The sequence below is a fragment of the Oncorhynchus masou genome, chromosome 15, assembly GCF_036934945.1.
Source record: "Oncorhynchus masou masou isolate Uvic2021 chromosome 15, UVic_Omas_1.1, whole genome shotgun sequence".
NCBI lineage: Eukaryota > Metazoa > Chordata > Actinopteri > Salmoniformes > Salmonidae > Oncorhynchus > Oncorhynchus masou.
The window spans coordinates 44,558,857-44,569,510 of NC_088226.1; the positions used below are offsets into that span (position 1 = coordinate 44,558,857).

Here is a 10,654-nt window from a genome sequence, read left to right on the forward strand (position 1 = left end):
ATGCCGCTCAGGAAGGAGACGCGTGCTGTCTCCTAGATATGAACGTACTTTGGTGTGAAAAGTGCAAATCAATCCCAGAACAACAGCAAAGGACCTTGTGAAGATGCTGGAAGAAACGGGTACAAAAGTTTCTATATCCACAGTAAATTGAGTCCTATATCGACATTACCTGAAAGGCCGCTCAGCAAGGAAGAAGCCACTGCTCCAAAACCGCCATAAAAAAGCCAGACTACAGTTTGCAAATGCACATGGGGACAAAGATCGTACTTTTTGGAGAAATATCCTCTGGTCTGATGAAACAGAAATAGAACTGTTTGGTCATAATGACCATCGTTATGTTTGGAGGAAAAAGGGGGAGGCTTGCAAGCCGAAGAACACCATCCCAACTCTGAAGCACGGGAGTGGCAGCATTATATTGTGGGGGTGCTTTACTGCAGGAGGGACTGGTGCACTTCACAAACTGGAAAATTATGTGGATATGTTGAAGCAACATCTCAAGACATCAGTCAGAAAGTTAAAGCTTGGTCGCAAATGGGTCTTCCAAATGACCCCACGCACACTTCTAAAGTTGTGGCAAAATGGCTTAAGGACAACAAAGTCAAGGTATTGGAGTGGCCATCACAAAGCCCTGACTTCAATCCCATAGAACATTTTTGGGCAGAACTGAAAAAGTATGTGCAAGCAAGGATGCCTACAAATCTGACTCAGTTACACCAGCTCTGTCAGGTGTAATGGGGCAAAATTCACCCAGCTTGTTGTGGGAAGCTTGTGGAAGGCTAGACAAAACATTTGAGCCAAGTTAAACAATTTAAAGGCAATGCTACCAAATACTAATTGAGTGTATGTAAACTTCTGACCCGCTTGGAATGTGATGAAAATACAAGCTGAAATAAATATTTCCTTCTACTATTATTCTGACATTTCACATTCTTCAAATAAAGTGGTGATCCTAACTAACCTAATACAGGGAATTTTCACCAGGATTAAATGTCAGGAATTGTGAAAAACTGAGTTTAAATGTATTTGGCTAAGGTGTATGTAAACTTCCGACTTCAACTGTAGACTGTTTAGTCATGCCTGTCAATTTAATAGAATCCTACTCCAATGCATTCTGCCTACAACGACAGTTTTGCATACTAAGTCTTGCATAGTTCACTTTGTTTCGGTATGTTGCATTGAAAGGGGCTAATATCGCGTTGATTTGATCACAATTCGCACAGTAAAGGGAAACATTGGTATTGCTAACTTACGGGGAACACTCTAGAAAGTTGAGTGAAGTTCAATCTAGTGCTTCTCAGTGCAGAAGAAGGTAGTCCTGGGGCACGTGTGCAACCACAGCTTAGAGGAAACACTGATTACCGGTGTGATCATGTAGCCTACCTCAAATGTTGAAATATACTTTTTTTAATTATCTGAGAATTGCTTTGAGAGACGAGTCCATGTTCAGATCACATCTACCTTACCTGTCACCCTAGACCGACTTCAATTTGCTTACCGCCCGAATAGGTCCATAGACAATGCAATCGCCATCACACTGTACACTGCCCTATCTTATCGGGACAAGAGGAATACCTATGTAAGAATGCTGTTCATTGACTATAGCTCAGCATTCAACACCATAGTACCCTCCAAACTCATCATTAAGTTTGAGGCCCTGGGTCTCAAACCCACCCTGTGCAATTGGGTCCTGGACTTCCTGACGGGCCACCTCCAGGTGGTGAAAGTAAGAAACAACATCTCCACTTCGCTGATCCTCAACACTGGGGCCCCACAAGGGTGGGTACTCAGCCCCCTCCTGTACTCCCTATTCACCCATAACTGCGTGGCTATGTGCACCTCCAACTCAATCATCAAGTTTGCAGACGACACAACAGTAATAGGCTTGATTACCAATAACGACGAGACAGCCTACAGGGAGGAGGTGAGGGCTCTGGGAGGGTTGTCATAAAAATAACCTCTCACTCAACGTCAACAAAACAAAGGAGATGATCGTGGACTTAAGGACACAGCAGAGGGAGCACTCCCCTATCCACATCGACGGGACAGCCGTGGAGAAGGTGGAAAGTTTTAAGTTCCTCTGCATACACTTCACTGACTAACTCAAATGGTCCACCCACACACACAGTCTGGTGAAGTAGGCTCAACGGCACTGAGGAAGGATGCTTTAGAAATTTGGCTTGTCACCTAAAACCCTCACAAACATTTACAGATGCACAATTGAGAGCACCCTGTCAGGCTGTATCACCGCCTGGTAAGGCAACTGCACCGCCTGCAACCACAGGGCTCTCCAGAGGATCGTGCGGTCTGCACAATGCATCACCGGGGGCAGACCACCTACCCTCCAGGACACTTACAGCACCCGATATTACAGGAAGGCCATAAGGATTAGCAAGGACAACAACCACCCGAGCCACTGCCTGTTCACCCCGCGACCTTCCGGAAGGCAAGGTCCATACAGGTGCATCAAAGCTGGGACCAAGAGACTGAAAAACAGCTTCTATCTCAAGGCAATTACACTGTTAAATAGCTATCACTAGCACAGTGAGGCGGCTGCCTACATACAGACTTGAAATGATTGGCCACTTTAATAAATGGAACTCTTGTCACTTTAATAATACCACTTTAATCTTGCATTACTCATCTCATATGTACAGTATATACTGTATTATATACTATCTATTGCATCTTCACTCTGCCGCTCTGTCATTGCTCATCCATATATTATATGTATATATTCTTATTCCATTCATTTACTTAGATTTGTGTGTATTAGGTATTTGTTGGGGAAGGAATTGTTAGATATTACTTGTTAGATATTGCTGCACTGTCGGAACTAGAAGCACAAGCATTTTGCTACACTCACAATAACATCTGCTAACCGTGTGTATGTGACCAATACAATTTGATTTGATTTGAGGTGAGAAGAACATCAGTGCATTAGCAGGGCAATTCAAGCAAGGCCAATATGTGGTGATATTGTTTTGGGCCTATAGCCTACTGCACAAACCTCATTACTACAATACTGTTTTTAATTATGTTATGTTGCATAGGCTTACGCTTTTTAAGTAATGTTAAAAAACATCTGAACAGTAGATCTCGGCTTGCATTTGGAAAGTGATCTCGACTCAAGTAAGGTTGGTGACTACTGTTTTAAGCAAAAAACACATTGCCATACAGGCTAGCTACTTCTTTCCCGCTCCTAACTAGCCAACTAAAGCTAACACACAATCACATCACGCAGCTGAAATGACAGCAACCTATGTGATAGCTATAGTATCCCTAACTACCATTGAACAGTTCATCCATTCTTCTCTAATTAAAAGTGAATCCATTTATCTCTCAATTTTATATCGTTACTAATGTTAATCAATCTTTCTTTCCACAGTATGAATTCAAAGTGAAAAACATAAAGAAGAAGAAGGTCAACATCATAGTCTCAGTGGATGGAGTGAAGGTGGCACTAAGAAAAAAGAAAAAAGTGAGTCTGTTTATAGTGAGTCTTTTATTTATTTTTCTGCAACCTGTTAATATCTTTACATTTGTGACTGTCTGGAGCTTAGGGGCAGGGAGTAGAGTGGATGGGTGTTGTGTTGTTCCTAACCTCCGCTGTCAAACTGTGCCCACTCAGCCATTACTGAGGTGTGTCATATCCTGGGATTCTGTTAAGGAGTGAGTGGAATTCAAATCCTGTCACCAGCAGTGAGAGGGAGTGATTAGTGAATCTGTGCCCTGCTAAATAAAGCTCCAGACATGGTAGAGTGAAGGAAAGGAGTGAATATGTGCCTGGCTAAACTAATGTTTCCGACAGGGTAGAGTGGCAGAGTAGCAAATCTGTGCCCTGCTAAATAACGCTCCAGATAGGGTAGAATGGAAGAGAGGAGTGAATCTGTGCCCTGCTAAATAACGCTCCAGATAGGGTAGAATGGAAGAGAGGAGTGAATCTGTGCCCTGATAAACAATGCATGAGACAAGGTAGAGTGCAGGACAGGAGCAAATCCGTCCTTTGCTAAAAATGCGTCCCCTATTTCACTCACCCCGTCTTTCTCTCTATAAAGCTTTCTTTATAGCAGTTCTACACTGAGCTAGGTTTACTATAATTCTTGCCAGTAGTTAGACTGGGATTACCTTGGGTGACCTCTCTCCTGTCTCTCAGTTTTACTACAGTTCACTATTAAAGCCAAGCTAGAAGTACAGTCATAATCCATGGTATGCAAACAAGCATAAAGAAGCCACTGGTATTCAGCAGATGTCTCCTACTCTCCTAACGTCCTCGACCTTCGATTGTTTAGAGTCCTTTATGGAGATGTTCCTTTCTTTCCTCTCCCTCCTTTTTCTCTCTCTCCTCTCTCTCTCTCCTTTCTTTCCTCTCTCCAGCCAGTGTTTTCTAAAGAGAGGACTGTACAAATCAGTTAGATACGGCTCAAGGCAGCGACTGAGGGCTAAGAATTAAATCCAATTGTATTGGTCACATACACATGTTTAGAAGATGTTATTGTGGGTGTAGCGAAATGCTTGTGCTTCTAGCTCCGACAGTGCAGTAATATCTAACAAGTAATATCTAGCAATTTCACAACATATACCCAATACACACAAATCTAAGTAGGAATGAATTAAGAATACATATATGGACGAGCGATGTCAGAGCAGCATGGACTAAGATACTGTAGAATAGTATAGAATGCAGTATATACATATGAGATAGGTAATGCAAGATGTGTAAACATTATTAAAGTGACTAAGATACAGTAAAATAGTATAGAATACAGTATATACATATGAGATGAGTAATGCAAGATATGTAAACATTATCAAAGTGACTAGTGTTCCATTTCTTAAAGTGGCCAGTGATTTCTAGTCTATGTCTATAGGCAGCAGCCTCTGATGGCCTTGAGATAGAAGCTCTTTTTCAGTCTCTCGGTCCCAGCTTTGATGTACCTGTACTGACCTCCCCTTCTGGATGATAGCGGGGTGAACAGACAGTGGCTGGGTGGTTGATGTCCTTGATGATCTTTTTGGTCTTCCTGTGACATCAGGTGCTGTAGGTATTCTGGAGGGAGGGTAGTTTGCCCCCGGTAATGCGTTAGGCAGACCACCCCACCCTCTGGAGAGCCTTGCGGTTGCGGGAGTTGCAGTTGCCATACCAAGCAGTGATACAGCTCGACAGGATGCTCTCAATTGTGCATCTGTAAAAGTTTGTGAGGGTTTTAGTTGCCATGCCCACTTACCTCTATAGAAACCTGTAATGCATTTAGCCTCTGTAGAACATTTTAACAAGCCTGAACAACCTTTAACAATGGTGAGGAGTAGAGGGTGGGTGGAAGGTGGAGGATGGCTACAAAGAGGAGGTATGTGGCCTGGGTATAAATATCCCCTAGCTGCATTAGCTTCCTCCTCCCTCCCTCACACTGATTACAGGCAGGCCTTCATTGTTCTTAGTGGTCCTCCAGGGCACACCTCTAAGTTAAACCACACAAAGGACAAGTCATGCGTGTGTGTGTGTGCTGTGCATTTCTCCACTCTATCCCACTCTAAATGCCAATGGATGCTTCCATGTCCTCGAGGGTGCACCGGCCTATCTGCTCCTCGGGGGTCCAATGGCCTATATCTCACCTCCCTACACATCCCAGCCAAAAAAACTCTGTGGATGTGGAATTAATTATGCAGTCAGTGGAGTGGGAGAATGAGACCCAATACTTGAACACAAACTGCCAGCAAGTCTTCTATATCAAAGTCATTCCAGTGCAGAATGGATTACCCTTTAGAGTCCACACAGACCAAGGCCCTTACCTTTATATGGGAACCATATAACTTATGGAGGAAAATGAGAACAGAGAGAGGAGGAAGGAGGGAATGAAAAAAGGAGGAAAGAATATAGAAGGAAGAGAAAGGGAATAGAGAGAGGAGGAAGGGCGGAATAGAGGAAGTGACCACTAGACCGTGAAGGATAATTGCCCTCGATAACCCCTGTGGAAAAAAAGAGAGAAGCGCCTCAGACTCTGGTGAGGCCCTCTAAGCAGACAGTATATTGTTATTATGAGCTGTACAGTGAATGAAATGTATTGTGGTTTGAATGGGGCTCTAATGGGTTGTGTCTGCTTTGTCTCTCAGCCTGCTCTCTGGCCAGGGATGAAATTTCAACTCGTCCAGATACTGCCTCATTTACATCTCACAGAATGGAGGAATGAAAATAGAAATGTTTGAGTGGAAATAGTGTGTTGGTGGGGAAATGAAAATCAAATGGAGAAATAATTCCAATCGCTCTCCTTTTGACATATATATTATCTCAGTAAACTGGGATGAAGCCCAGTATAGAGAGAAATAGAGAGAATGAGAAAGAGAGAGCGAGAATGACAGAAAGACAGAGAGAGATAATAAAAGAGACCGAGAGCGAGAGAAAGCTAGGGAAAGTGAGAGAAAGAGTGCAAGTGAGAGAAAGAGAGAGACTAGAGAAAGAGCTAGAGAGAGAACGAAAAAAAAGTGGCCAAAGAGAACGACTGGTGAGTAAGAAAGATAGGAGAGGTGGAGCGAAGAAGAGGAGAGAGACCGAAAGAGACAGAGAGAGCAGAATATCTAAATGGAACATCACAGCTCGATAACTGCTGTATTCACCTTGTGGATTGTGGATCGATTGGCTCAGTATAATCAATATTTCCAGTCCTTGAGCCCAACATCCAGCCCAGCAAGGTCAAAGTTAATTACCATGGCAATCTGAGACATCATGTTAAATTACAGTAGTGGTAGTTAGTGGCGACAGCCTAATCTTAAAGTGTCTGATGTAGGTGTCAAGGTACCTCACAGAGGACCTGGCCTCCTCTCACTCCGCCTTAGCCTCTCTCACACACTTCCCTAACAGACACAAACCCCTGGCTGACTCTCTTCCACACACTCCTCACTAAACTAGTGTTATTCTGTCTTTCCACAGAAGAAGGAATGGACATGGGATGAGAGTAAGATGATGGTAATGCAGGATCCCATTTACAGGTAAGACTCTTCAACACCATCTTACAGCAGTAAGTTTGTCCCAACAGAGGGCATGTCAGGTCAAGGCGGGGCCGAGGTGATTACTATGGTGACAGCTAGTGTCGTAACTAGGGTTGTTGCGGTGACCATATTACCACCACACCGGCGGTCACGAGTCATGAATGCAGTCAAATTCCACATGACCTTTAGTCACGGAAATTGTGCTTCTCCAAGCTCTGATGCTGCTGCTGGTCATTGGCATGCTAAAAAACTTGCTAACTGCCTGGTAGTCAGCACTCTAGTGTCCCTCTAATCACTCTGACATCAATATTTTTGAAGATTTAATCAAACACTTCATGAGAGCCCATGAGCTCATGTTGAGCAACATTTCTACAGGCTGTGCAATGTCGGGAGAAAACAGAGTGATGGCCGCTAATAAAAAGAGGAGGATCCCATCAGCTTCCTATAGGCTAGGCCTACTATATTTATTTCTCAACTTTCCTAATAGTAAGCACATTGCTTATATTTACAACAAGAGTATAGCCCACCTAACTGGTAGGAAAATAAACCACGGGGAAAAGCGTCCTTCATTCGCTATTTAAGGGCATAGATTTGGTATTTAGTATTTTATTAGGATCCCCATTAGCTGTTGCAAAAGCAGCAGCTACTCTTCCTGGGGTCCACAGAAAACATGAAAAATAATACAGAATTACATAATACAGAACATCAATAGACAAGAACAGCACAAAGACAGAACTACATAAAAAAAAGGCACACGTAGCCTACATATCAATGCATAAACTCAAACTATCTTGGTCAAATATGGGAGAGGCGTTGTGCCGAGAGGTGTTGCTTTATCTGTTTTTTGAAACCAGGTTTGCTGTTTATTTCAGCAATATGAGATGGAAGGAAGTTCCATGCAATTAGGGCTCTATATAATACTGTACGCTTTCTTGAATATGTGCTGGATTGAGGGACTGTGAAAAGACCCATGGTGGCATGTCTGGTGTGATAAGTGTGTGTCAGAGCTGTGTGTAAGTTGACTATGCAAACAATTTGGGATTTTCATCACATGAATGTTTCTTATAAAAAGAAGAAGTGATGTAATCAGTCTCTCCTCAACTCTTAGCCAAGAGAGACTGGCATGCATAGTATTTATATCATCCCTCTGATTACTATTAAGAGCAAAACATGCCGCTCTGTTCTGGGCCAGCTGCAACTTAACTAGGTCTTTCCTTGCAGCACTGGACCATACGACTGGACACTAATCAAGATTAGGCAAAACTAGAACTGGCAGAATTTGCTTTTTTTGGAGTGTGGTGTCAAAAAATGACATGTCTTTTTTCCCCTGCCCCTGTTTCGATACAGGTGCATGATAATGGTCCATTCTGAATCAAAACAAGTGTCACACATACAGTTCCAGTCACAAAAGTTTCATAACATCAACTAATTCCAGGGTTTTTTTCTTTATTTTTACTATTTTCTGCATTGTAGAATAATAGCGAACACATCAAAACTATGAAATAACACATATGGAATCATGTAGTAAGCAAAAAAGTGTTAAACTAATCAAAATATATTTGAGATTTGAGATTCTTCAAAGTAGCCACCATTTGCCTTGATGACAGCTTTGCACACTCTTCAATCTACACACAATACCCCACAATTGCAAAGTAAAAACAGAACATTTGCATAAGTATTCAGACTCGAAATTGAGCTCATCCTATTTCCATTGATCATCCTTGAGATGTTTCTACAACTTGATTGGTGTCCACCTGTGGTAAATTCAATTGATTGGACATGATTTGGAAAGGCGAACACCTGTCTATATAAGGTACCACTGTTGACAGTGCATGTCAAAGCAAAACCTAAGTCATGAGGTCGAAGAAATTGTCTGTAGAGCTCCGAGACAGGATTGTGTCGAAAGCACAGTTCTGGGAAAAGACACCAAAAAATGTCTGCAGCATTGAAGGTCCCCAAGAACACAGTGGCCTCCATCATTATTAAATTGAAGTTTGGAACCACCAATATTTTTCCTAGAGCTGTCTACCCTGCCAAACTGAGAAATCGGGGGAGAACCCGATGGTCACTCTGACCAGAGTTCCTCTTTGAAGATGGGAGAAAGGCCTTTATGGTAGAGTGGCCTGACAGAAGCCACTCCTCAGTAAAAGGAAAATGACAGCCCACTTGGAGTTTGCCAAAAGACATCTAAAATGACCCTCAGACCATGAGAAACAAGATTATCTGATCTGATGTAACCAAGATTGAACTCTTTGGTCTGAATGCCAAGCGTGAAGTCTGGAGGAAACCTTGCACCACCCCTAAGGTGAAGCATGGTGGTGGCAGTATCATGCTGTGGGGATGTTTTTCCGTGGCAGGGACTGGGAGGCTAGTCAAGATCGAGGGAAAGATGAACGGAGCAAAGTACAGAGAGAACCTTGATGAATAACTGTTCCAGAGTGCTCAGGACCTGGGGCGAAGGTTCATCTTCCAACAGGACAACGACCCTAAACACAGAGCCAAGACAACGCTGGCTTCAGGACAAGTCTCTGAATGTCCTTGAGTGGCCAAGCCAAAGCCCGGACTAGAACCTGATCAAACATATCTGGTGGGACCTGAAAATAGCTGTGCAGCGACACTCCCCATCCAACCTGACAGAGCTGGAGAAGATCTGCAGAGAAGAATAGGATAAACTCCCCAAATACAGGTGTGCCAAGCTTGTAGTGTCATGCCCAAGAAGATTTTAGGCTGTAATTGCTGGCAAAGGTGTGTCACATTCTGACCTTAGTTCCTTTGTTTTTGCCTGTGTTTTAGTATGGTTGGGGTGGGCAGTCTATGTTTGTTTTTCTATGTTGGTTTTTGAGTTCGGCCTAGTATGGTTTTCAATCAGAGGCAGCTGTCAATTGTTGTCCCTGATTGAGAATCATACTTAGGTAGCCTGGGTTTCACTTTTGGGTTGTGGGTGTTTGTTTCCTTGTGAGTGTTTGGGCCACACTGTACTGTTTCGTTTTGTTCAAATCGTTTATTGTTTTGTTCCAGTGTGAGTGTTTGTTTATTAAAAAGACATGAACACTTACCACGCTGCACCTTGGTCCTCCTCTCTATCAGACGGCATCCGTTACAGAAACACCCAACAAAGAAGGACCAAGCAGCGTGGTATCGGGCAGCAGCGAGCTCAGGACTCCTGGACATGGGAGGACGTTTTGGACGGCAAGGGTTGCTACAAATGGGTGGAGATCCTGGAGGGAAGGGATTGCCTCCCATGGGAACAGGTGGGGGCAGCCAGGAGAGCAGAGGCAGCAGGTAATGGGAGCCAGTGCTTCGAGCGAACACGGCTGGCAAGGAAGCCCGAGAGGCAGCCCCAAAAATTTATTGGGGGGGCTCACAGGGAGTGTGGCGAAGTCAGGTAGGAGACCTGCACCAACTCCCCGTGCTTACCATGGAGATAGAGGGCGTCGTACTGGTCAGGCAACGTGTTATGCGGTGGAGCGCACGGTATCCCCAGTACGTGTGCTTAGCCCGGTGCGCTACATACCAGCTCCCCGTATCGGCTTGGCTAGACTGGGCATCGAGCCAGGTGCCATGAAGCCGGTTCTGCGCATCTGGTCTCCAGTCGTCTCCTCGGGCCGGCGTACATGGCACCAGCCTTACGCATGGTGTCCCCGGTTCGCCAGCACAGCCCAGTGCGGGCTAT

General features: G+C 44.0%; 1 protein-coding gene across 1 annotated transcript in view; it reads left to right on the plus strand.

Moving 5' to 3' along the window:
* Window positions 1–10,654, plus strand: part of LOC135556283 (carboxyl-terminal PDZ ligand of neuronal nitric oxide synthase protein-like) — a 232,936-nt gene that overhangs the window by 106,537 nt on the left and 115,745 nt on the right. Inside the window, exons 3-4 of the mRNA XM_064989358.1 lie at window positions 3,386–3,478; window positions 6,923–6,981. Of these exons, the coding sequence (XP_064845430.1) occupies window positions 3,386–3,478; window positions 6,923–6,981 (152 nt within the window). The remainder of the gene's footprint in view (window positions 1–3,385; window positions 3,479–6,922; window positions 6,982–10,654) is intronic.